The sequence below is a fragment of the Pollachius pollachius genome, assembly GCF_949987615.1.
Source record: "Pollachius pollachius genome assembly, chromosome: 18".
In the NCBI taxonomy this organism is placed as follows: Eukaryota; Metazoa; Chordata; class Actinopteri; order Gadiformes; family Gadidae; genus Pollachius; species Pollachius pollachius.
In genome coordinates, this window is record NC_136951.1 from 18,679,867 (window position 1) to 18,706,953 (window position 27,087).

At 45.6% G+C, this 27,087-nt stretch overlaps 4 protein-coding genes across 5 annotated transcripts in view; 1 reads left to right on the forward strand and 3 right to left on the reverse strand.

Moving 5' to 3' along the window:
- The window catches only part of ahcyl2b (adenosylhomocysteinase like 2b), a gene marked incomplete at its 3' end in the record, with an annotated part of 38,105 nt that extends 37,318 nt beyond the window's left edge, over window positions 1-787 (reverse strand). For both annotated transcript variants that reach the window (XM_079755808.1, XM_079755809.1), the window contains exon 1: window positions 440-787. In XM_079755808.1, the coding sequence (XP_079611934.1) occupies window positions 440-766 (327 nt within the window). In that variant the 5' untranslated portion in view covers window positions 767-787. The remainder of the gene's footprint in view (window positions 1-439) is intronic.
- Window positions 788-1,366: 579 nt separating this feature from the next.
- Window positions 1,367-11,088, reverse strand: tmem209 (transmembrane protein 209). Its single transcript, XM_079756140.1, has 15 exons — window positions 11,009-11,088; window positions 10,528-10,687; window positions 10,363-10,421; window positions 10,138-10,269; window positions 8,606-8,859; window positions 7,882-8,095; window positions 7,284-7,459; window positions 6,858-6,929; window positions 6,305-6,401; window positions 5,586-5,711; window positions 5,141-5,238; window positions 4,847-4,961; window positions 3,519-3,616; window positions 2,812-2,885; window positions 1,367-2,277 (listed from the first exon to the last, which is right to left on the reverse strand). The coding sequence occupies exons 2-15, from the start codon at window positions 10,665-10,667 to the stop codon at window positions 2,223-2,225; spliced, it is 1,710 nt and encodes a 569-aa protein (XP_079612266.1). The 5' UTR covers window positions 10,668-10,687; window positions 11,009-11,088; the 3' UTR covers window positions 1,367-2,222.
- A 37-nt stretch (window positions 11,089-11,125) lies between these two features.
- Window positions 11,126-21,024, reverse strand: LOC307089726 (PR domain zinc finger protein 4-like). The gene is given in 12 exon segments (XM_079756139.1): window positions 11,126-12,677; window positions 12,982-13,150; window positions 14,667-15,290; window positions 16,197-16,324; window positions 16,614-16,699; window positions 16,795-16,919; window positions 17,556-17,705; window positions 18,495-19,215; window positions 19,217-19,242; window positions 19,739-19,930; window positions 20,320-20,651; window positions 20,755-21,024. Coding segments are annotated over 11 exon segments (2,796 nt in total). The 5' UTR covers window positions 20,435-20,651; window positions 20,755-21,024; the 3' UTR covers window positions 11,126-12,217.
- A 584-nt stretch (window positions 21,025-21,608) lies between these two features.
- Window positions 21,609-22,863, forward strand: LOC307089830 (achaete-scute homolog 4-like). The gene is made up of 2 exons (XM_079756264.1): window positions 21,609-21,717; window positions 21,858-22,863. Exon 2 carries the CDS (start codon window positions 21,858-21,860, stop codon window positions 22,389-22,391), a length of 534 nt encoding a protein of 177 aa, XP_079612390.1. The 5' UTR covers window positions 21,609-21,717; the 3' UTR covers window positions 22,392-22,863.
- The last annotated feature ends 4,224 nt before the right edge of the window (window positions 22,864-27,087 follow it).

Below are 27,087 nucleotides of genomic sequence, written 5' to 3' on the forward strand. Positions count from 1 at the left end.
ACAGCTCTGCCTTCCAGTGAGTGGCTCCGGCGTTTCTTTCATAAAACGCAGTGCAGTCAGGGCAACCATGAGGCAGATCGCACTCCAAATCGGGGGTACTAACAATAAGCATATGTACAACATTTTCAACACCATGCCCGCTGGCAGCATCGTGGAAATCAACCTCATTTCATCTCATCCATTTAATCCTACCACAAAGCATTTGAGGAGTAGTAGTAACCCCCCCCAATCCAGCCCAGAAAAACTGACACGACTCAATCAGTTTAGCTGGGGCTAGCCTGCTAGCACATCGACCGTCACACACACAATGCCTGGGCTCCCCGAGAGCCTCCATTGCAGTGTTGTGGTGATCTCCGGACGACACGTTTCTCATTAATACCCACACATCTCCCACCAGCCCTAAAATAAACAACAATGAGTTGGACATGAGTGGCTTTACCTTCTTCATCCGGGGGGCTTCCGCCACGGTCCCGTCGCGGTTGACAAACGCATCGCCGCCGTTCTGCTGCGGCTCCGGCCGCTTCATCGCCGACGACTGCGGCATCTTCACCGGGTTCGGGGTGAGCAAGCCCGGGCTCGGCTCTGCCTTCACGGAGGGCTCGATCGTGGGGGTCGTGGCAGAGGAGCCTACGTCATGTGGCACGTTTTTGGCCAGGGTTTTATCATCCGAGCTCGGTGTCACCGGGGAGCCGGCAGGTAATTCTTTGTTAGGCTCGTCTTTGAGTTCGACCTCGGCCATTTTCGCTGTCACAACCTGCACCGACATCGCTGCTGTTTCACCACTGAGTCCTTTCACAGCAGCGCGGATAAAAAGAGTCGGGCGGATGTGAGTGGAGGAAAGATACGCCGCAATGCATCGTGGTCTTTGTAGTTCAACGCGCGTCACAACTGTCCACGCATGAACATTCGTAAAGAGAATACAATTAAAATAACATACAGAGAAGTGTGATATCGTTATATTTAAGTATTATATTGTTTAACATTTATAGTGAGATATTTGACCACATAACAGTGAATTCCAACACTGATGCGATGGTAGGCACCAACAACACTTGAAATGAGTATATAAAGGATATTCTATATATCTAAAGGTTGAGAATTTCAGCCTTTTTCCTAACTAGGCGTTCTCGTCCATCTCACAGTATGAAACTGCTGTCACCACATATATATATTCACATATGCATGCGAGGGTGACCTTCATCCGGTCAACAATAATCCCTAAAGATGAATGGTCCCAGAATAAAAAGGTTATTCAGTCTAAAAAGTACTTCAGCGCTCCCATGTGGTGGCCAACAGACACAACAGGTAAGGAAACCGTTAAGACTCATCTTTTTTAGCTTTTATTTCACATTATAAAATGGCATTATGGTAAACAAACAAAAGCATATGAAAATCAATTTTTTTGCAAACAGTGACAGCTGCTTGGTAAAATGTTTACCGAGGTATCTATGGAAGGTTCCCAAATAGGAGTCAGCCAAGGGATGCAACAGCAATATATCTGACCCTAATGTCTTTGACGTAAACGCAACTTGGAGCCCCCTGGCAAATTATCAAGTTATTCCTCTTTTGGTGCGATATTACCTGCAATACAGCAAAAGAGCCCTAGAAAAGACATGCAGAATAAGCATTTGAGCAGATGCAGCTCCATGCCTACAGAGCAGTGAGGGGGGGTTACCAGCTGTGTTGCGTAACCACACCGCTGGACGAAGATAGTTGTAGTATCGGTTATAGACACAAACGAAACCTGCCAGCTGGAGTAAGCTTTAAAAAAGGAAGCGCAATCTTTAAAAAAAGAAAAATGTTTTGACTGCACACATATTTACATTCAAGGGGGTTAACCCGTGATGTTGTCCATCTACCAAATTACAAAGTAGTACATTATTTACATTATTCCCACTTTGGTAAATTCGTGAAAATACTTGGAAAACCGGTTGAACAAACAAAACTTTGCTGTGTTGGATCAACATCATGATCGTTTCTAACCACGAGTCAGTGGTGCGGTGTCGTCTTCCACCGCTAAGAACATTGTCACTGTAGTTTGTTTTGCTGTGAAACACATTACACATTACACCCTTCCAATCGGAAGAGCCTCCATTCTCTTCCACCAGGGATCCGGGAGAGAGATAGACTTCGAGTGTCCTTAAAACGGTGAGGTTTCCCCCCTCAAATCCCAGAGTCCTTAAGTCTGGTATTCTTCAGAGAAAAAAACGCTGAGGAGGGCTTCAATCCTCAAATATCCACAGGATGTTTACACCCGATAGGCCGAGATTCACTCTCCTGCCAAGAAAAACCATTCAAATCAGTTTCACAGGTACAAACTTTAAGTCTGATCCTGTTTCGTTGGAGTTATTTTCTCATTCTAGTTCCAAGTGGCGTGAATACCATTCCGTGAGTGACGGATAGGATAGAATTAGGGCTGAACGATTAATCTTATTCAAATCAAAATCGCGATGTAATAGAACGCGGTATGCAAATCGCAAAGGCTGCGATTAATAATAATAAAAAAAATGATTGTTACCGTTACTGACTTGAAATCAGTACGATTCATATATTTTTCTTTTACAATTCAATAGTTAAATAAAGAAGTTTATAATATCAATTAATCTCAAAACATCGTCCTGGCCTAAAGGAAAGAGCACTTTTTAGGTTGACCGATGTTGCTTCCGATGTTGTGTTGGTCATACTAAAGAATGATTTATTTATTTTTTAGTGAATAACACACAACATAAGGCAATCGCAATATTGGTCAAAATAATCGCAATTCGATTATCTCCCAAATCGTTCAGCCCTAGATAGAACTAGAGAACTCACCCCAGCATCCCTGACTCCTTCGTCTTGATGACGAAGAGGAACATGAGGACCGTGTGGAACAGGTTGTTCCTGCCCTGTTGCCGTAAAAATGGAGACAGATATTTTCACTCACTTCATAATCATCACAACAGCAGCACGATCTGACGTGCCGTTTATACCGCCATCTCAATTAAGTAAATTGTATTTCTGTGCAGCCCTTAGTCATAAAGACGGTCTCTGAAGCCCCATTTTACAACCCCTTAAGCCTTTAACAGCAAGGAAAATCTAATACAAGTGTATGAACCTTGAGAAGGAACATGGCAAAGTAGGGCGATTCATCCAAGTTCGATCTTGATTTCAGCGTCAAACGATCACAAAACGAAAGAACAGCTGGATACATATCTGTACATTACTTTAGATTTGAACATTTTCTTTTTGACCATTTTGTGTATTTCTTTAAGGAGAAATTTCAAAGTTCTCAGTATTTTCTTTTGGAGAGACATGCTGAATAAATACGTCATGTTTTCAAACTCAAAAATAACCGTGATTTCAATATTGACCAAAACAATGGTCATTATGATTTTTCCATAATCGAGCAGCCCTACTGCAAAGGTTAGCGGTTTGATTCCCACATTCAAAGCAATCGATGCATTTTACGGTATTGTTCGAGGATTTAAAAGGGCCGTGGTACATCTGTAAGCAGTGCATTATAAGGAGGGAGTGCTCACCTTGGGCAGGCTGTAGACGTGGCCCTGGTAGATGAGCTGGTAGTGCGGAGGGTTGCAGCTGCTCTGGTGGATGCAGAACAGGTTCTCGTTGGTCACGTCTAGGTTGGACCGGGATGAAAGAAACCATCACTCAGAGAGCAGGAAATAATTCTACCGTAAAGCCTTGCAATGTACACAGAAAGGTATAGAACTGTCAGAGGCTATTTATAGACCGAGGCACTAGTTTCATTGTCTCCATCTGTAAAAAAAAACAAACACTATATTCAATAGATTCTTCCTGTAATAGAGCTGTGTCAGCCTTTTCGGTGCATCAAGCCAAATGGCCTTCCATCTAAAGCTGTAATGGCCCGTGTCCACGGCAGTGATTCAATGTGAGCGTGACAATGTCCAATAGGAAAGCTAATGGAGCGCTATCATACACCACTGGAGCCGCTGATGGGCCCGTTGCGTGGCTCGACGGCATTATTTGAAAGCATGGACAGAGTAGATCTTGAATATATATAGTCGTTAACAAATTTGGCAAGCATACACCATTCAGGAAGGGGGTGGGGGCAGCGGTAGGTACATAGTAGGGATCGACCGATACCGATTTTCTTGAGCCGATATTTGGAGCCGATAATACCTGTGAAATCCAGAGTTCTCGCTAGAGCACTATTTGAATTTTCTCAGCGAGTCACTCTGGGAATGAGCAATATACTTGTGTATATTCTGGGCCTCCCCTGGCCCAGAACATTAATCAATCACATCGATGTATCAATATAGGCGGGCCAAAAGCGTTGCGGTTTTACCGATCGGATACGGCAAGAGTTTTATCTATTGGTTAGCTCCACTGGTCTGGATACGTCACCCCTTGTCTTCCTCTGATATTTTCAAATGCATGCTTGGTGCGGCCCCTCGAGTTGGGCCATGTTCATTACTCGTTGCCAGACCCTACAGTTTTCTAGATGTGGGTCTGGATTTCCATGCTAAGCCTCCCTCAATCAACATCAGAAAAATGACACAATGATGATAACAAATGTTACAATATCTCAATAAAAAAAAAAATGAACATTTATTAAACTGTCTGTAAATCATGGCGAAGAAAAAAAAAAAAAAAAAAAAAAATTGGCCGATGCTGAAAAAAATATCGGCCGATATTTGCGTTTTTTACGTGTATCGGTATCGGGCAATATATCGGTCGATCACTAGTACATAGGTACCCCGTCTAGTGTCCAAGGTAGTTTTGTTCTCAAAACCGACTCAAACTGGATGACGAGCGAAGGCTGCCTTGAACTCTGAGGATCCAGTGGACTTTGACGCCAGGGAGGGGGACTGGAAGGCACACTCACCGGGTTTGTCCGGAGTGTGGCTGAAGTGCTGCGAGGTGAAGGTTTTCCCGTCTGGGTATTTAGGGTGAGGGGGTAACCGGGAGTCCAGGTACGTGCACAACACATGGGTGAGAATCTGAGGGGGGGGGGGGGGGGGAATAAACATCCAAGCCATCAATTTAACAGCAGCACCCAGACCTAAAGACATCGACATCCACTCTGTTTTGTTTTGACGTGTTGGTAGAATTGAGTGAGTGAGTGTGTAGGTGTAGGCATTTGTGTGTCTGTAGGTGTGTGGTTGTGTGTGTGTCTTACAGCACAGTCGGTAGGAAGGTCGGTGTCCCACTTGCGGCTCTTGAGATTGCCGCCCCCGTTCCAGCGGTACGAGCTCATGCAGCCACTGTGTGCCAGCTCTGGTGAGGAGGAAACCAAACGCCATCAACATCACAAGCATCTACATAAGCCACCCAACAGCTAAGAAGGAATCCCACCGACATCAAACACTGACAGCGTGTTTGTGGTGGGATATTCGGCTTTCACCCTTCTTTGGAATTTACCTTTCACTCATCCTATTCCCATTTCTTAAAATGACTGAACAGCCGACTAATGACCAGGTAGGTGTTAGGCACATTGTGCAAGGACACCTAGTCAGACATAGGCCTGGTTCAAACACAGAAAAACACTTTAGACCACTACACTCCCATGCCCCATTTATTCACATTCGGACACATTTTGTACAACCATGCCTTTATTTCCTCACCCTTGATTCTCTCCACAAGGTACTCCTGATTGGGGGAGATGTCCAAGTACTGGACGATGGCGTTGAGTGTGGGGATGACTGAGGCTTTGACCACGGCCGCCTGTTTCAGGCTGCTTATACTGGCCTCTGGTGGAGGACAGCGGGAACACACCCAGGGAGCAGAAAGAGTCAGCATGATGTGCCTGGCTATGTGACGCGACGTCAAAAAATGCTTGCTTGTCGAAAATGGATATTGAACAGATTTTACCTGATGACATTTTAACTTATATTTCTGTTAGGGAACTGTGTGTTCTGGGTCACTGTGTTCACATATCTACTGTTGTACCTCTTTCTGCTTTCGAAAATAATATAAGCCACAGGCAAAGGCCAACCCGTGAGAACATATCAGAACACAATTACCATTTGTCAGCAACAGTTGCAATGCTTGAATAGAAACATTGCCTAGCGATTGTAATACTCGCACTTGGTTCTATGAACGTCTTTACTGTACCGACAGCGATATATTGTTTCACTTCTTATGACAAATGTACTTATTGTAACAAATGCACTTATTGCAAGTCGCTTTGGATAAAAGCGTCTGCTAAATGCCCTAAATGTAAATGTAAATCGGTAGGAATTTGTTTCCGAAGTTAAAGTTGATGTACTTTGGAGATCTAAAAGTCACAGCTTTACACATTGGCGAGCTAACCAACCACCCTAGTTATTGAGAAAGTGCGTACCTCCTATCTGGAGCTCGGGGCAGCCGATCCTCCGGAGCTGGCCGTTGATGGAGTCCATCTCCTTCACCAGTGGGGCCAGGATGGTGTCATTGATCCACTGTAAACGGAGAAGAAAAATGAAAAGACGAGAAATTCAGGTCCACTCAGATATGTATTAACTAATCCCCTACATTGATATGTAGGGGATTAGGTAATTCCCTACTTATTTAATTATATAAGTAAATAAATTATGTATAATTATTTAAATACACAAGGTCTAATTAAGTGAATTATAATTGATTAACTGATAGAAAGCAAGATAAAAGATTGCATGTTTTTTTTCCTTAAAACCAAGCCATACAATAAAGTGTGATTAAAGTGTAAATTGTAATCATTTGTGTACCTAAACATCCCTGCTCCTACTTTTTAAGGAAAGCGTGAGACGTTTTGAAGCCGCCTTTTTACTTTTTAATCATCCTGGAGACCTTCAAGACTCTGGGTCACAGCAGCACAACAAAGCAGCTCAACTGGTTTGGATCCAAATCGAGAGTGGTACTGCGGCTGTGACACTCACGTTTCTCAGCCTGGCGGTCCAGCTGTCGATGCGGTCCACTACTGGTCGACTGGTGGTGATTCTGGCCCACACCTGACCAAACAAAGTCAAGGCAAACGTAAGAAGGAGATAATCGAGATGATAGAACTACCGTATCGTTTGTTTGACGACCTATACAAACCACACAAACCTCCATTTAATAATTAATCCAGACTAAACTAAACAAAAACTACATTCTGTTGTCAAAGAGCCTACAGGAGGAATTTGCTAAATCAATAAATTAACCTTCACTGACAGAGGTGGTAACGGTTACTGGTTGAGTCAATAATCACTCGGTTTTCAATAAGTAAAGTCACATGGAAGATACCTCTACAGGAGCCTTCCACCACCCTTCCTTTAATGCAATTGAACAAAGTACAACGTGAACCAAGCGCGTTCCCCTCTGACCTCCTCGGCAGCTTGCTTGGAGCCCAGGTCGGTGTCATCCTTGTGGGCCGACGGAGCCTGGGAGCGGATCGCGGGCTGGTACTGGAACTTCCTCAGGCTCTGGGCGTAGTCGCCCACCGTGCGGTTGTAGTTCCAGAAGGTGGGGCTGTGGGCGGGGGAAACGGACTCCGGACTCCCTTCAGATCGCAAAAAGGAGGGCAAAAGAAAGTAAATATACACCTCGCCCCACCCTCCTACGGGTTATGTTCCTGACACAGCAATAAGGAAGAACCCTCATTGTACCGTTTATCATTACTTGCTAATCTAAAGAGGACAAGTCACATTTATCTGAAAATATTCAGTTTGCCCAAGGACTGTGCGAAATAAATGCATACAAATAAGATCATTAAAAAAAAAATCAGTGGCGAAATATAACAATAGCAATTGAGTGAACAATAGTAAACTAAATAAGTTAACAGTTAATAATAGTCATTTCTCTAGAGAAAAGAGAACTCTCTCGTTCCATAATTTTAACACTACTGTAAAAGGGCGACCACAAGTCCACAACAACAACCACCGATGACCACTCTGCACCGACGGCTGCCAGCGAGCGCGTCACCTAGCTGGCTGCGGTGGCTCTTCTCCTCCTCCGAGCGCAGGAAGAGCTCCAGGCTCTTCTGGTCCTCCATGCAGTCCTCGGCGCCGCCCTTACCCCCCGGGGAGCTGAACACAGAGGGAGGGGTGCGGTAGCGGGCGCGCAGGCTTGAGCCGTCGGCCGGCCCGATGCTACTGGGGTAGGGACTGGAGCCGGGGGAGGAGCTGTAGCTCAGCACCTGGGGAGGAGGAACGCCATTGGAGGAGGACGGACGAGAGGAGGGGCTTATGATCAATACCTTATTCACTAGTATGATAGCTTTATGCAGCAGTTTGATGCTGCCATACAAGATCAAAGCACTAATAAAATCATAATAGGCAAATACTGATGAAATACCTTTCTCTGCCACTGGATTAAATGTTAAGATTAGGGCTCAAATGATAAATCCTCTGCAAATACACTGAAGACATCTACTAACAATAAGTAAGCAACACTTAATAATAATAATTTAAACAAAACATCCTCATTTAACCCAAAGCATAAATACAGCGAAAACAGACACATGACATTAAAGGGCTAGTGTTGAAACCGTTTGCAGTCACAACAACTAGTGGTGAGGTGGCAGATTGCATCAAATGAAGGGGTGGGCCTGGCCTGGGAGTCAAACACACCCCGGCAGCTACAGCATCCGGCCCCTGGTATAAGCACGGCCCAGACAGCAACACATCGGCACGGGGACCCCTCCTACCTTTCCGTAGGGCTGGGCCGGTGAAGCGGGGAGGCTGAACGGCACCGTAGCGCCGGGGCTGGGGCCCGGACTGGAGGAGCCGCTCAGCGGGTTGGGGGCGTACCCCGTCACGCAGCTGGGGGAGAACTTGGGGCTGGTGGTGGACGAGTGGGACGGGCTGAAGCTCAGCACGCTCTGGCCCTGCAGCGCGTACGACTGGGCGGGCGCCGGGTCCGCCTTCTGCTCCTGCTTCTGTTTCGGGGAGGCCGTGATGCCTGGAAGGGGAGGAGGTGTTCGGGGGTGAAGTCGGCGTAGCTCAGGAGGTAGAGCAGGTTGACTCGTCACCCAAAGGTTACAAGTCCCAACTAGGGCTGGGCCATTAATCGAACTTTGATCTCGATTTTTAGCGTCAAACGATCACAGAATTAACATAATTATGTTTTATAGGAAGTGCAGAACAGCTGGATACATATCTGTACATTATTTTAGATTTGAACATTTTCTTTTGGACCATTTGGTGTATTTTTTTAAAGGCGAAATTTCAAAATACTCAGTTACAAGTGTTTTTGAGAGACATGCTGAATAAATACATCATGTTTTCAAACTCAAAAAATAATTGTTTGAATAATCGTGATTTCAATATTGAAATCACGATTATTATCTTTCTTCAAAGAATAGCTTATTTGAAGAAAGATAATAAATTACAACCTTTGAGAATAGATATTATATCAGCAGTTAAACCTCTCCTAAAGTCTGCCAGATTTGGCAAAAAAAAAAAACACACAAACAATGACTACCGTACAAAAGTAAATAAATAAACCACAGTTCAATAAGGCACCGTGTCATCAATGTGGAGGCGACAGCGGCTCTCCTAGCTTTCGATCTCCGGCTCCTCCTAGCTGGGTGTTGATGTGTCCCTGAGTGAGACGCCTCACCCTGACTGCTCCTGACCAGCTGGCTGTCGCCCTGCACGGCTGACTCCGCCGTCGGTGGGTCAACATGTGTATGAATGGTTGTGAGAAGCTTTTGATAAAAGTGTCTGCTAAATACCCTAAATGTGAATGTAAATTAAGGGAACCTGGGTGATTGTGACTTTTAGGAGGTGGACCGAAGCCGGGTATGTTCCTCTGTGATGGGATGGGGACCTGGTTACGGTGGTAAACACGCTTGTTCATTCCTCTACTGGATAACAACCGTACGCAGTCTACGCCGTGCATGTAAACGTGTGGACTGTGTCAATGTCAGCCCCGTTTGTGAAGTCAACTCATTGAAAGAAGCTTGCGCTGAACATAGGTTATTTTAGGCATTTAGACAATTGCTCCTCCCCGGAATAGACTATGAATGCTGGATGCGAAGCATAGACATATATATATATACATACAAAAAGCCATTTTTAACCCATAGAAGTGGTTAAACCATCCAGTTACATTCTACCTTATTGATTTCCGTTTTGAATACATAGCGGAGACGCTATGCATTTGATCCAGTACCGTACAATATAATAGTGTTGGTTGATGTCAAATTCATCCATAGTGGTAGAGAAGGGATCATACCAGAGTTGCTTAACCCCAGAAGGCGGTGCTGCTGGGGGCTGACATCAATGGTGGAGGGAACCATGGTGTACTTGAAGTACTTCCAGAAGTCGAACAGACCATTGAGGCTGAAGAGAGATGCCAGGGCCAGCTCTGCAAAAGAGAACAAGTTATAATCTCACCATTAGCCCAATCTGAATAATTAACGTTAATAAAAAAAAACGGCTTTCAAATAAGGGTTCTCACCTATGTACCAAATGGGCCAGTAGGTGATGTCGTAATACCGGCTGAGCAGCTGTCCAGACCTGAAAGAGAGGGGGGGGGAAAGACATTTGCACTTGCAGTACATGACACGGCAACAGTGTGATGATCTCCGACGCTAAACTACGTGATATAGAGAAGTGGGGTTACATTTCGGTGTAGATCATGCCGGCCAGGGACACGTTGAGAACGGCCCAGGCCAGAACCACCTGGCGCTCCTGCTCCTCGCGGCGCATCCGCATCGCCTTGTCGATCATGCTGCACGCGCCTTCCCGCGGCGGGGTGAACATGGCAGCTCACTCTCTGCCGTCTGGGTCCCGGAGGAACACACAAGGATTGAAGGAATAATTAGCACACGGGTCGCTTAGACGTGGGTGCTACAACTGGAATCGACCGGGATAATGGTTTAATACACCGCACATGTATTGCACATCTTTTTAAAAATGGAAAGCTGGCTGTTTATGCTAACGTTTGGCAGCTAACAACGAACACTGAATGTGACACACAAGGCAGAGTAAACTTCTTAAGCGAACGTCTTGTTCAGAATTGTATCAATATTTATTCACGTTACGATACTAGTTCTCCAAAATTAAATACACAAGCCCACGTATTAAATGGTAAAGAGTCATACCACGTTCAAATAGATGAAAACAACAGCGGCGCTGCATAATTTGTATTTCACCCGGAAGAAGAAATTAGACAGCACCGATGTACATCCGGTTCCCGGAACCGGTCTCTCGTGCACCAGTTTGAATTCATTGATAAACTCATACCATGAGACAGTGTACATATGAGCTTTATACATATGGTATATTGATATACACATAAAAATAAAACAAAATACATTAATTCCGAAACGTCTTTAAACCGTTTGTAGATCAAAAATTCGATGTATTTTAGGTTTATTAGGTATTAAATAAATTCCTTCCACTGGACTAAAACTATGGGGTCAGAACAGTCTCATTAATAATGAATGCACAGAGAAGGATTCACAAATGTATTTTGTGATTTATATATAAATGACTCTTCTCACAAATACATTTCAATGCACACACAAATGGATATCGGTATGTATAAATGTAAAATAAATCCATAAACAAAAATAAGTTTCACAAACACATTTCTGATCCACACACAAATGTGTCTTGTTTAAAATAAATGTAATATAAATCCATAAATATATTAATAATTTTTTTTTTTGCAATTTTCATAAAAAATGTATTTGGATGTTGTTACATTTATATACAAACTATTAAACTTGAATTAACAAGACGCTTTTCATTTGTGAACTTGTTTGCATTTGTGTGTGAACTGGTCTGTATTTATATGTGGATTTTTGAGACTCCTGACGTGACTGGATTCACAAATGCACTTTTTTCAACAAGGAACTCTCTGTAGCCAATCAGATGCCTCCCTCGTTTTTTATTTTACATTTATACATACCAATATCCATGTGTGTGTGCATTGAAATGTATTTGTGAGAAGAGAGTAATTTATATAGAAATCACAAAATAAATTTGTGAAACCTTCTCTGTGCATTCATTATTAATGAGACTGTTCTGACCCCATATAAAACAACAATATCTCATGTTAAATTCGTCAAATGATTCATTGATTCAGGCATTCACCCATGATTAAATTATAGCCCCCCAAAAAAGAACAACAAATAACTTATTTGAAGAAAGATAATAACTGACGATAACTTCTGAGAACAGACATTCCAACAGCAGTTACAAGTCTCCCAAATTTGGCAAAAAACAAAAAAAAATAGCATCACACAAACAATGAGTACCGTACAAAAGTCAATAAATAAACAACAGTTCAATGAGGCACAGTGTCGTCAATGTGGGGGCGACAGGGGCTTTTCCGAACCATAGTCGCAGTCTTCATTTTGGGCTGGATCGATAAGTCTCTCGGATCTCCTTCCTCCTCCTCCTCCCCTTCTACCCGTCCTCCTTCTTTCCCTGCCATCCCCCCTCTCGTCTTCCTCTTCCATCTCCTCTCCCTCCCCCTCCTCCTCCTCCTCGTCCTCTTCTTCTCCTTCCTCCTCCTCCTCCTCGTCCTCTTCATCCTCCTCCTCCTCGTCCTCTTCCTCCCCCCGTCCTTTCCGTGAAGCTCTCTCCGCCTTTGGCCCCTTGCAGATCTTGAGGTGGCGTGTGAGGTGGTACTTGGTGAGGAAGGCCTTGTGGCACTTCTCGCAGACAAAATCCCTGCGGCCCTCGTGGGAGTTCATGTGCTTCTTCAGGTGGTTGGTCTTCAGGAAGTGCTTGTCGCACTTGGGGCACTGGATGTGGCGCTCGCTGTAATTCAAATGGTGAACGTGAATTAAACATTAACCGGATAAAGATAACATTTAACCATTTAACCATATCCATAAGCAGTGAATTTGACACAATATATAAAAGTATACATACATACAAAATAGCATTCCTTTAAAACATTTTCAACTGATATATATTTTTTCTAACAGCACTTTGTAACCAACACTTAGAAACAAGATTGACGTGAGTAAAGTTAAATGATTTATTATCATTATCTCCCTGTAAATATGAGTACATACAGTATATACGAGCATGTACTGTGTATGTGCAGTAGGGAACGTACTTGGTGTGGTAGAACATGTGTGTGCGCAGGTCGTGTTTCCTGATGAAGGCGCGGTCACACAGGCCGCACTTGAGCTTCTCGCCGGCCTGGTGGATGAGCATGTGCGACTCCACGTGGGACTTCTGGGTGAAGGACTTCTCACACACCGTGCACCGGTAGTTCTTCTGACCTGGAAGACCGGAAGATGGACGAAAAAATAATAATTCCATTATTAAGTATACAGTGTGACCACTTCATACGCGTGTTGAGGATGAATCGTTGGTGTTTCCGCAAAAAATGTTGTGCCATTGGCGTAGGGCTGAGCGATTAATTGAATTTTCATCGCGATTTCGATTTTTAGCGACAAACGTTCACAAAATTAACATGATCAATTTCTTTTTTTTTTTTAGAAAGGGCAGAACAGCTGGATACACATCTGTATATTATTTTAGATTGGAATATTTTCTTTTTGACCATTTAGTGTATTTTTTTATGGCGAATTTCAAAGTTCTCAGTTATAGTTATTTTTGGGAGGCATGCTGAATAAATACATGTTTTCAAACTCAAAAATAATCGTGATTTCAATATTGACCATGATAATCGTGATTATTCTTCCCCATAATCGAGCAGCCCTAAATTGGCGTAATTATTCCCAAATCGGATCAAAGCAGAACGAAAATCCTAAAACAATGATGGCAACGGTCCGAATTTTACAAGATTTGGTGCTTATTATGAATTTTTTGAATGAGGATTAACGGCTTCATCTAATTCAACTAAATACCTTAAATGAGGCCAAGCATCTACTGTACAGTGCAAATCAAACGGTTGGATGGTTCTGTTCACCCTTTGCAGCTGGAAAACCAGAAACTCCGTCCCCGGTTGAATAAAGTATTTCCTAATTTTAAAGGTCCCATGTTATACCACCAGGTGAGTGTGATGAGCCGTTACAAGCCGTTTGGAAAGTCTGCCTCTTCTGTCATCACAGGTGGGCGTGTGCACCTAGATGTATGAAGGATAGACAAGCAACGTTTGCTACAGTCCACCGGGTAGGCCGGTAGACTGATCCATCCAGCACACATCTAGGTGGACACGCCCACCTGTGATGTCAGAAGAGGCAGATTTCCCAAAAGGCTTGTTAAAGGGTAATCCCGGTGTAAAATGGATTTGGGATATGTCTTGTAAGATAACGAGTTGAAACGTTCGTTTTGGAGCACAAAAACCGTATATAGACGCTTTCTTCAGTTGGCTGTTTATAGCCTATTCTATCAAAATGCTATAAACTTACAACGATGGGGTTATGGTAAAAACTAAATCGCTATTTTAAACCACTTAAAAGGCTAAAAGTAGCCCGACACTTCTTTGGTAGTTTTATATGATAAGACCCTTATTATACTACCAAAGAAGTGTCGGGCTACTTTTAACCTTTTAAGTGGTTTAAAATAGCGATTCAGTTTATACCATAACCAGTGCCCCCATCGTTCCAAGTTTATAGCATTTTGATAGAATCGGCTAAAAACAGCCAACTGAAGAAAGCGTCTATATACGGTTTTTGTGCTCCAAAACGAACGCTTCAACTCGTTATCATACAAACCATATCCCAAATCCATTGTACACCGGAATTACCCTTTAACGGCTAAGCCAGCTCACACCTGGCGGTCTAACACGTCCCCTTTAAACTCAATAACGGTTAGGATTGGTCCAATCACCCGTGTGGATCTTGAGATGCATCCGCAGGTTGCTGGGGTCGCTGAAGGCCTTGCTGCAGTACTCGCACTTGTGCGGCTTCATGCCCACGTGGCCCATGAAGTGCACGTTGAGCTTGGTGGACGTGATGAACGCCCGCGAGCACATGCTGCACTTGAACTTCTTCTCGCGGACGCCGTGGCCCCGCCCGCCCGCCTTGGCCCGGGGGGGCGCCGCGTTGTGATTGGACGAGTTCGTGTGGGCGTCGCCATTGCTGATGCTGTCGTTGCCGTCGCCATTGTTGTTGTGGTTAATATTGTTGTTGTTGTTGTTCGCATGGCTGTGACAGCCCCACGGGGACGAGGACGTGCTCGAGTTCCCATTGGTCAGTTTGTCGTCATGGTGACCTTCTTGCTGTTGCTGTTGCTGTTGTTGTTGTTGTTCTTGCTGCTGGGCTTGCTGCTCCTGCTGGTGAGGGAGGTCTTGCTGGGAGGGGCTGTGGTCGTGGCCGTTGTGGTGGGGATGGTGGTGGTGGTGGTGGGGATGGTGGTGGGGGTTGTGGTCGCTGACGTGAGACTTGAGCTCGGTGAAGGAGGAGCACTCTTTGCCACACTGGCAAATCTGTCCCTCGGGGACCCTGGGAGCGCCTACAGAGACAGAGAAAGAAAAAGGGAAAGACGTCAATAACCAGACTGGGTAGCCCCAGCCCATTCTGCCGGCGATTTGAGTCCGCCCTGCAGAAGGGTCTGGAGAAGAGCAATCCATTTCTTTCTGCTTCCGATACGTTTTTGCGGGAGCCAATCACAAAGCTGGCTTTTCCCCCTGGCGCGCTGTTGGCTGGTTTAACACAATGACGACAGGGAAGCGTCGGCAAGCAGCCAATTGCGTACAGAGTCGTTTGAACTATGCCCGTCGATCACGCCTCTTGTGCTGAAGACAATGACAGCAGCTTCCCCAGAACAACGTGCAATCTACGATTGAGCCTGGTCGGGGAAATAGATAGGCTTGTCAATAACTGTAGAGACAACCTGGTTCCCTATTTAGTACATTCAGCAGACACTTTTACCTGGCCTAGACGCCAATCTTACGCATGTCTTAAGTATGATCATTATTATGTGTGTGACTTGTATGTAACGGTGTAATTCTTTTGACTGATTGATGTGTGATTAGCTGCTACTTGTCCTCTTCTCCTGCCCCACAGGGACCACAATGGAACAAGCCTTCTGGCTTTATCGTAACATCCCTGACCATTTAGGTATTTTAATGTATGACACAGAGTTGCTGTTCATATTTTATATCAAAACGGTCAAATAAAATCAATCAATCAATCAATCAATCAATCAATCAATCACCCAAAGGGCTGACAGGGAATTCAGAGTCAGAATCAGAGGGGTGATTGTGTCTTGCTCAAGGATAATTACAGACTTTGGGCTTCGGACCCAGAGACTTCCGGCTGGGATTCAAACCCCAAAACCACTATCCAAAACGATATGGTGGTAACACATGGAAGGGGACAAACAACTAGATCCAACAGGAAGGCGAGAGAGCGGTACCCATGAGCCGGCAGTAGTCCCGGCTGTAGTAGAAGAGCAGCTCCTGGTCGGGGTGGATCTCCGCGGTGGTGCAGAAGAACAGCTTACCGTTGGCCGGGTAGGCCATCAGGTTCTGCTCCTCTCGCGTCCTGCAGCACCGAGGCGCGTGCACACACACACAGTTTAAATAGATATTCTTCTTAAGAAACGTGCACACATACACATACAGAAGCACAGAGGCACGCACGCACTCTCACACACACACACACTTGAAATAGATATTCTTCTGCACATAGTCTTAAAGAGACGTGCACACATACACATACAGAAGCACAGAAGAACATCTTCAGCCATGAAATGTATTGTGTGTTTATTAGGCTCATAACTAATCATAACCACTAGGTAAGAGGCACTGAATAAAGTTAATGTGTGACCGACCTCGCCTTGCGGACAAACATCATCCAGTTGCACTCGTTCTCGTCTGTTGTGACGATGCAGAACTCCAGAACATTGTTGTGGTACATCTGCAGTTTAAAAACGATGATTCAGCGTTGCACATTTTTGATTTGAGAGCAATGAAACCCAAACTGATCAGGGACCAGCGAACAAGCTCGCTCACCTTCCAGATCTGAGGCGTGTCCTTCTCCGGCCAATCAGAGAGATCCATGTTACTACAATGCTGCCCCACCAACGGCCCGAAACAGGTCCTCTGAGGAATGATGTGCGTGTCCCGTGCGAACACTCCTGAGAAACACAACCTTTGTTAAATACAAAACCACACACACAGTATAATTAATAATGTATATAATTGTACCTATTCATTAATTATTTAGATTATGTACGAGAATATCTTAATACATTCTGCTGTTGGTTAGATGCAATCGTGATCTATTATTAGTCTGACTAACCCTATGAGCAACTGTAATCAATAATTTTGTTTGGGATGAATAAAGGAATTCGTATCTGCATCTCCAGGGCAGCGATGTTTTCTCCTGACTTTCCAAAACCCTCTTAATTGTTGTTATGTTATTACCACCAGCCACGTGTTATTTTGTAGCCTTATGTTAGAGTGGCTTATAAAACCAGCGCATAGTAATCTTATGAATACGTGTATCCGCAAAGATATCCATTAATTCGCTCTCTACCAATGGTTCTCTCTCTGTGAGTGTAGATCTCTCTCTCTCTCTCTCTCTCTCTCTCTCTCTCTCTCTCTCTCTCTCTCTCTCTCTCTCTCTCTCTCTCTCTCTCTCTCTCTCCCTCTCCCCCCCCCTCTCTCTCTCTCTCTCCCTCTCCCCCCCCCCTCTCTCTCTCTCTCTCCCTCTCCCCCCCCTCTCTCTCTCCCCCTCTCTCTCTCTCTCTCTCTCCCCCCCCCCCCCTCACCCAGGGGCTCGTCAGTGACGGAGATGCGCAGGCAGAGGGGGTGTGGCAGAGAGAGGCGGGCCCGGCTCTGGATGGGCGTGTCCGGGATGAAGGTCACGGGTCCGTGCTCGGGGCAGTCCGAGGTGTACGAGCGCTCGCACAGCGTGCACCCTGGGGGACCCCAACACAGAGAGCCTCACGTTATAGAGGACCCCCCAACACAGAGACTATCACGTTATAGAGGACCCCCCAACACAGAGACTATCACGTTATAAAGGACCCCCCAACACAGAGACTATCACGTTATAAAGGACCCCCCAACACAGAGAGCCTCACGTTATAGAGGACCCCCCAACACAGAGACTATCACGTTATAGAGGACCCCCCAACACAGAGACTATCACGTTATAGAGGACCACCCAACACAGAGACTATCACGTTATAAAGGACCCCCCAACACAGAGACTATCACGTTATAGAGGACCCCCCCAACACAGAGACTATCACGTTATAAAGGACCCCCCAACACAGAGACTATCACGTTATAAAGGACCCCCCAACACAGAGACTATCACGTTATAAAGGACCCCCCAACACAGAGACTATCACGTTATAAAGGACCCCCCAACACAGAGAGCATAACGTTATAGAGGACCCCCCAACACAGAGTGCCTCACGTTACGGTCGTACACAGTGGCTCCATCAGAGGAGGACGCGACCATCGCAGGTGAGCATGACACAAGGATTTGACCTTTCATAACGTGTAGGCCTTACGGCCTAGCAAGTGGCGTACGGTTCATAGAAAAGATAACAATATTAATGGTATGTACAATGTTTGGCATTATCAAAGCATCTTTAAGTGACAGGCTTTGATAGTAGAACGCGGGGGAGTACTAACAGTACTAACGCCATGCCTTATCTCCTTAGAGGCAGCCCGGTGTACGCCCACCCCGTACTCACAGATGGTGAAGGCGGCGACCATGTTCTCCTTGTTGGACGTGGAATCCTCCAGCTGCAGGCTGGGGTTCACCAGCACCAGGCTGTTCTCCGGCCCCAGGGTGACCTCGGCCGTGACGGGGGACACGTTCACCACCTCCAGCCCCATGCCCGGGTGCCCGTGGAGCGACACCGACTCCATGGAGCCCGCCAGCACCACGCTGACCGGCCCCGGGTTCATCTCCCCGCTGCTCCCCGCCCGCCTCCCCATGTGCTCCGGCTCCATGCCCACCGACAGCTCCAGCACGGGGGGTCCGTGCAGCGGCATACCGCCACCGGACGTGGGGTCCACGCCGGCCAGGCCGTCGTGAGGCTGGGGCTGCCTCCCTCCTCCTCCTCCTCCTCCTCCTCCTCCTCCTCCTCCGCCCCCCCCACCCAGCTGCTGGCCGTCCGTCACCGAGCCCACCCCCTCCATGGGGGCCAGCTCCTCCCCCATGCGGTCCGGGGACATGGGGCTGCTGACGCGCGACTCCATGGCCAGCCCCGCCGGGTCCAGCTGGTGGGGTCCGCCCGGGTGCAGGACGTCCGCCTGCCCGCCGACCTGCCGCGAGTCCAGGGGCCCCAGGCCCTGCTCCAGGGGACCCCCGGGGCCGCTGTAGGGGTCCAGGCCGGAGGGGTTGTTGCCCGGGACGGAGAGGGTGCCGTCCATGTTCAGGCTGCTGGGGTGGATGTACTGGGGGGGGGGGGCGGTCAGCCAGGTAGGACAGGATTCCTGGACCAGCACAGAAGGGGTTAACAGGGTGAACGCACTGGGAACCAAACCGCTGGCCCTGGTTCGGCCTTTCCCCCACTATCTACCAGCGCTGAACCATCCATGTAGGTCGGAGCTCCCGATCCGTCCTTTGTGCGTCGACACAGAGAACAGAGGATTCAGAGGAAGTAAAGACACAGCGGTGTACTCTTTTCTAAATATTTTGTTGTGCTGCATCTGTGTACTGATAAGAAGGAAGGACAGGACATTGAAGATGATCACAAATTCATGTTTTCTTTCCATTACTCCACTCAGAAACGCAAACGCCTCCCTCCCCTTCAATCCTTCACACACTCACTCACTCACTCACACGTCACTCTCTCACGCCACCACTCTCCCACTCGCTCTCTCTCACACCGTCACTCTCTCACGCCATCACTCTCCCACTCTCTCTCACTCTCACTCACTGCCACTGTCACTCTCTCACGCCATCACTCTCCCACTCTCTCTCACTCACCCGGTAGCAGGTGTCTGAAGTAGGTGCTCTCTAGATGGGGGTACGGAGGAGGCGGCAGGGAGTAATTCCTGTCGGGCAAGCCGCACATCACCCCCCTCCCGTCGCCAAGGGAACCCATGGGCACCATGAGGGACAGGGCCGAGGGCAAGGAACCCAGCGAAGGACCCAGGCTGGGAATGGTCACCGACATGCCTGTTCAAAAATCAAGACATTCAAATGAAAATAATACAATGAAAATAAGCACTTCACGTTTCAGTGTTGTTTACCATGAACCTCTGGAGAAACGCAAGACAACAAGCAAAGATCCCCATGCATCTTAGCTTGTTCATTAGCACACCGGTGGGCCAGCACATAGGGTATAGCTGATCAAGCAGTAATGCTACATCACATGCCATAACGTAGCTTCTAGCAGGTGCGTTTCTTAGATTGCTAATGTGCTATAAACCGCACACATTCATCGAACCCAGTATCATTCAGTTGGCCGTTGGAATTACCCTAACCACTACTTGACCATCCTACCACAGTACTCTGCTAGCAATGCGACGCACACGACAAGCACACGGACAGATGCGGGGACTCACCCGGTGCGGGGATGGGGTTGTGTGTGGGCGAGTTGGGCAGACCCAGGTGGCTGGCACTCACGGAGGTCACACTCAGCTGGTCCATGCCCACAGGACTCAGGTTAATGTCGTTCATCCTGCGGAGGACGTCGGGGAAGAGGCTTGGCTCAGTCCGTCTGTCGATCAAACGTGGGTCTGTCTGTCTGTGTATCTACATCGGCTCTACCGAGTGAAACGGGGTCCACGTGGAGGGATGGGCATGCAGAACACACGCGGGCTGTACCTGTATTCAATTGTGGTCCATGTTCGACCAGGTCATCCACGGCGTGACGCCGAGCGACGAGTCTGCATGGCTGACACAGGGAAGGACATGAGTCGGAAAACAAAACTTACTTCGTAATAGGGATAATAATCGGATAGGATACTAGACAATGGACGACTAGGCAATGCGCATACCCGCGTTGAAGTAGAACAGCAAAAAAAAAAGGTGCAGATATTACGATCACAGACCATCCGACTGTTGTTGTCGTTCCGTGTTGCAGTGTGGCTAATGTTAGCCTCGGTGGCTAAACACACCGTTTAAAGTGGTCGTCAGCACCGCGGGCTGGGTTCGCTGAGCTACTGTAACCGACCTTTTGTGAGAGGCACAACTCTCTGTGTGGATCGAAGAAGCATTTCGCCATTACTTGAGAAGCCAATTCCAAGGAAATGAAAACAAACCCCAAGGATGCCTTCCCGAACACTACACTGAGCATGCGCAATAGCGTGAGCAGAATGGGAGAACACACTGCTTCACGGAAAAGTGTTGTTAAAAATAATTATAATAACTATAATCATTCTCATAATGACAATAATAATCATATCATAAAAATTATGATAATAATAATAATCATAATCTTCATAGTAATAATGATAATAATGTTTATTTATTTACTCTGTTAAAATAGTCTGTTATAGGAACTTCCGAGATGAAATGTTTGGACCAAACTGAATATTTGGACCGAACACAGTTGTATTTCTGTGTTTCCGTGCGTAAAGTTTCATTTTAGTTTGGTCTGTTTTGAAGAAAGCCACACGAATGAATGCAATACTAGCTAAACCAAGATCAAGAGGCATCAATGAAAGCGTTATTATTTGTCATATCTATTTTACCATTTCACTGTGACTGCTTAATAAGCTGTTCCGCCCTCATCTCCTACCAGGGTTGGATCTCTAAACCCTCTCGGCAGTTACTGTTTCATCTCCGCCCAAGAACACACCCACCCAGAAAGCCCCATATCAAGAAGAAGGCTGCTTCGCTTGTCACTTGAATCACATCTGTGCCCCGAATCCTCAGAGACATCACTAAACTTAAACGGCATACGTTCATTTCTTGCAAAAAGCTTTGAAAGAGGATGATATCCCGAAGACACTAAAGGGGTAAGAATCGCAGGGTTGGGTGTTTCATAAATAAATAAATAAATAAATAAATGAGGAGGATGCTTAGCAGGTTCCCTGAATCGAAGCTGCCCTGAATCTTGACTATGCTTTAACTTGTGCTTTTCGTGTGTGTTTCCAAGATGTCTCGTCACACCGCCGAGTTAATGGAGCACCTCTCGTTCGTCCGGCGGCAACTTGCGCTCCACCACGGCGCGTCCGCGGACAAGACGCGCCGCGCGCAAGGCTACAAAGACGCGCTGGCGCTTCCGTTCCACCTCGACGCGACCTACCTGGACGCCTCGGGTCAAGCCGTCACCGGTCGTTTGGCCTACCTGCCTTTCCGCGGACATCCTCTGGATCTCGGCGGGGTGTGTGACTATGCCTACGAGCCGGCGTTCATTCGGAAGCGCAACGAGAGGGAGCGTCATCGAGTGCGCTGCGTGAACGACGGTTACGCGCGGCTCAGGGAACACCTGCCGCGGGAATTGGAGGAGAAGAGACTGAGCAAAGTGGAGACCCTCCGTGCGGCCATCGACTACATCCGCCAGCTGCAGGGGGTGCTGGAGCGGAGCGCGGCCGGCGTCTTGGAGATGTCGCCCGGAGACGCGGGTAAAAGTGGTAAAACCGGCCAGCCACGTGGGGCGGAGTGTAACAGCGACGGCGAGCTTTACTAGAAGTTTATTAGATAATGGAAATAGAAGCATGAGTGTTTTCTTGACTTTATACGTTGAGACTATAATAGGCCTACTTTAAAATATAAAAATAAACGCTTTGTACCAGTCGAAGATGTGATATTTTAAAGTAGGTCAATGGTAACATATTGAGATTCATTTTTAGAACTTCCCAAGACACTCTACAAAGCATCACTGTGTTTGTTTGGTGGCAATCTTGGTACATTTCCATTCACAATTCTCTTTATGTTTTTAAGTGTTATCCATTACAAAAAGTAGCCTTACACTGTTTGCAAAAAAGACTATCATATATGAATACAAAATTGGGCATTTATATTGGAGATAAATTAATCATATAATAATTAAATAAGCCATTATTTATTTGTTATAGAAGAACAGTTTGGAATTGTTTCATTGTATTTTGTCGATAAACATTGGCATTTACCAAAATGTATTCCCATCAAATTTGTTGCAATGAGACTTCTGTCAAACCAAATAAAACAATCCCTTTTTGTGATAACATTTAATTGTATGGACTCATGGATTTATGTTGTAGGCCCATAGACCTATGTATGCAACCTTCATAGTCAACCGTCTTAACAGAATCCCAAGCATGTGGTTAGGCCCACTTCCTATATTATTAACTCAATCCCAATAAGGCCTTTTCAAAGCCAAACCCAACTTTTGATCTGCAACCTGCGTGAGTCTGGGCCGGATATTCCCCATCGCAGGGGCGGAAGAATGCACCGTTACACAGACGGAGCACCTAAGCAAAGAGAGGGAGAGAGAAACGCGCCCTCACATCTATTTGTTTGTTTATGTCTATCCCAGCCCGCATCCCACCATTAATTCCCCCAGAATCATTCTAATGGGGAAAACGTAAAAAATAGCAGTTTTGAAAGAGATGGTACCGAGGTTGTGTGCGTGTGTCTGTGCGTGAGTGGATGTGTATGGGAATGCGTGTTCAGGATATAGCCATCATCTCGACAATAGGTGTTTTGCCGTGACATTGTGTGTGTGTGTTTGTGTGTGTGTGTGTGTGTGTGTGTGTGTGTGTGTGTGTGTGTGTGTGTGTGTCATGGGGGGAGGGGAATTAAGTGCGGATGATTAGAAGAGTGTGCGGGTACACGGGTTTGATGGTTCAGTGGCACTCTGGAGATATGGAACACGGAGATACTTCAATGAAAGCCATTATGGTGTGTTATCTCCTTAGACACTCTCTCACACACACACACACACACACACACACACACACACACACACACACACACGCACACACACACACACACACACACAAAGATTTGAATCATATTCCCGGACAGATTCCTTTCAGGAATGCACTGCTTTGCTATTTGATACTAGAATATAGTGTTGCTGAGCCAGGGTTTGTGTTTATACCATGAAGCAAAAAAGTAAATAATGTGGTTTGATTCTGAATGCGGCACACAAATTAAATCAATTCCAAGGAAAAATACCATCATAAAATTACCTTTACCTGAACTAAGAGAAAACATGAAAATATAATTGCTTTAACCTGGCAAATGTGATAAACTACAAATACACTGTATCCTATTGCGAGTATGTCTACTAATCCTATTTTTTTTTCTATCATTTTTGTTTTTGGTCTTTGGCTAGACACTTTTCCAGAAACATGTGACAAACCAGGATCTGTAGAAAATGAAGGGATAGAGTAAGACAGAGGGCCACCATGGCTCCAAGGGTAAACACACACTTTGTGACCAAGAAAACCATGCCATTCTTCTCATGAAAGGAAAGGCTTAAACCAAAAGATTCCACACACAGATACAATGTGCTACGGGAAATCAACCTTTCAAGAAGTAATTCGGTGCATTACCATATTGTGGGGCTGTAAATGAGGAACTAAATGAAATTACTGGTAGGAAGTGCTATTTTATTGCAAAGTATTGCTCATCCACAAGTGAAATGTGTGGATTGTTCAGATTGCCACACAATTGTATGTGTAAAAGTCAATGTATGGAATGCATTTCATTTGTATAAGTGCATGTGTGTTTTGCTTTACCCTATGGCATATCTGAGCATAATATGCTCTCTCTCTCTCCATTCACCCGCTTAGCATATTATGCTAAGCGGGTGAATGGAGAGAGAGAGAGAGAGAGAGAGAGAGAGAGAGAGAGAGAGAGAGAGAGAGAGGTTGAATACAGATGTGATCAGTAGGCTGAAGCTTTATCAGTTAGGATGAGATTATGGGACCACCAGGAGAGAGAAGGCCTGAACGTGCCTGGACAGAAAGCCCTCATGGATTCGCTGTGGAAGAGGAAGCTGTGGAGGTGAGACACTGTTGGCTCCGGTCTGTACGATCGACAACCAGGTTATGTGATTCTACTGGAATCAATGTGCAGCGACAAATGATGTAAAAAACCTATGATATTATACAATATTAAAATCGTATACGATTAAAAATGATAAAAATCAGACATTGCAAAGACAATAGGAATAGGAACCCTATTAGGGCCTCCTTTATTTGGTTGGGATCCGATTCTGCCTGTGAGGACCATATCTATGAAATATTATAAAATCTACAAGTTGCCAACACACAGAACAACTTTTTAGCTATAGAGGAAGACTTGTATATCACCTTTTGAATATAAAGTAACAGTATACACTGTGGATAGGACCTAGCAAGGTGAAAAAGTCCCTAAAACAATCTTAGTGCCTTTAGAGTCTATGAGACTTTTCAACCTAACCTAGGCTATATCATACAAAGTTCTAACTTGAGACAGTACCGTATTTTGCCGCTAGAGATCGCTCTCTACTGCCGGCAACGATTGGGCATGTTGAGAATGCACCACTAAAAACTCGAATGGCTTTGACTAGCAGTCCCTGGTAATTATGAATGTCTGTTGCTGTTGCTGACATTTAGCCAGGCATACAGCCCAATGCTTACCTCATGAGTTCCATTATGCGTTTATACTCGCTTCCTACGGACAGCTTTAAGTCAACCACGTGGATGCATACAATGGGGGCTGGACGGAGACGTCTGCGCGATCAGTTCCTACGGTTCTCCACACTGACTACAAGTATGGGCCAATCAGCTTCAGGGGTTTTATTGTATTGATATTCGTCTTCCACCAGATGTCACCTGTGGGACAGGTGTGTGGGACAACTAGGCGGATCGTCAAGGAAAAAACATAATGTACCCGGAAATTTGGTTCCAACTGCTCAACGAAAACCTTGGTCAGTAGTTTCTCCCTGGGACCAGCTACAGTTTATATGATGAAAGCGATGCCAAGCAGCTTCGGTGCGTGACTTAATGATTCCGTTGTCTATTGACGAGGTAGGAAATGAAGATTATTTAAGGTCTTATGTTCGGATCGGGGACCCTCACCCCAAAAAATGTTGTAATGAGGATTAATGAGGGTTTTATTTTATTCCTTTTTTTTTTATGCCTAAATGGTATTGGTGATAAAAATGATAATAACAGGCCATGTGCCAATTCAACCAAATCCCTAATATCGCTGGGGTTGTCTTTTTCGGGTCAACTAACTTGTATGTAAATGTGCATTTCATATCTACATTTTTCATAGGTGTTTAATTATTACATAGTCTCTTACTTTAATACAACTTTAACTTTTATGAGAGTTTTTTATGTGTGCTGATGTAGCGCCTTCATTTCCTCTCTGGGATTAATAAAGTACATATGTCTGCTATGGTTGCTCATATATTGAAAAATATAAGCAATTATTATATTTTATATTTCCTCGTGCTTCTCGTGTAATAAACACGACATAGATCAGATCTTTAAAGAACCAGGGCCTACAATATAAGCTGTAAAGAATATAACATGCATCCTAACTCTACCACGATACCGAGACAAAACCAGAGGAGAATATAGATACTAAGGGTTCTTCTTATCCATATTGAACTCAAGACTGCCTATTTGTTTTTATCTTTATTTCTGTTTTTCTATTTCCTTCCTCTTATAAATTGTAGCATGGTTTTCCTTATACATGGTCATTTTGTTACATGTTGTATTGCTGCTGTGGCAACCACATGTCCTGTTAAAGTACCATCTTGTCTTATATAACATGTCCATCGTGCAGCATCCACTTATATTATTTTTTGTATTTTTTTGTTTTTACCCGTGAGTGAATGAATCTTGCTGGCCAAGCATTTGTCTTAATACGCAACACTGATTGAAACCCATCCGCCATCGGCTGGTAGTGTGTGTTGATTGTGACCACTGCTGATCATCTTGTCCACCTCAGAGTCGCTGTGCGTGGAGGAAGTCACGGCCAGGCTATCGCTCCCTCCCAAATCCCCTGCAAAGGACTACCCTTGGGATGCCCAGCACGGCAGCGACCCTGACGAAGACCTCGTGGTGATAGATGAGGACTCCTGGGACAGCTCCGTGGGCCACAACGAGGAGCTTTTGCCCACAAAAGCATCAGGTGAGACATGGCCTGCCGAAGACATGAGCTTAATGCTGATTCCCAATTCACCCCTTCACCCAAACTCTGGCCTCACCCCTACCCCTCACTTTTGCGCGTTCACGCGCAGGGTTGCGTTGTCCCAATTGTCAGGGGTAGGGGGTAAGGGGGAGGGCTTGTAACTCCTTGAAAGTAAGATTTCGATGAGCTTTTTTATTTTCGACTTAAGACAGTGGGGAGAATGAGTTCATTTAAAGTCTGTTGTCTTTCTTGGTGTCGCCTTCCGTCTC

Excerpts from the sequence above, each read along its gene's own strand:
- tmem209 (XM_079756140.1), bottom strand. The coding sequence starts at position 10,667 with ATGTTCACCCCGCCGCGGGAAGGCGCGTGCAGCATGATCGACAAGGCG. Across the intron at positions 10,422-10,527 it reads GGCATGATCTACACCGAAAT|GTCTGGACAGCTGCTCAGCC; the intron begins GTAACCCCACTT and ends CCTCTCTTTCAG. Across the intron at positions 2,886-3,518 it reads ACGTCTACAGCCTGCCCAAG|GGCAGGAACAACCTGTTCCA; the intron begins GTGAGCACTCCC and ends TTACGGCAACAG.
- LOC307089830 (XM_079756264.1), top strand. The coding sequence starts at position 21,858 with ATGTCTCGTCACACCGCCGAGTTAATGGAGCACCTCTCGTTCGTCCGG.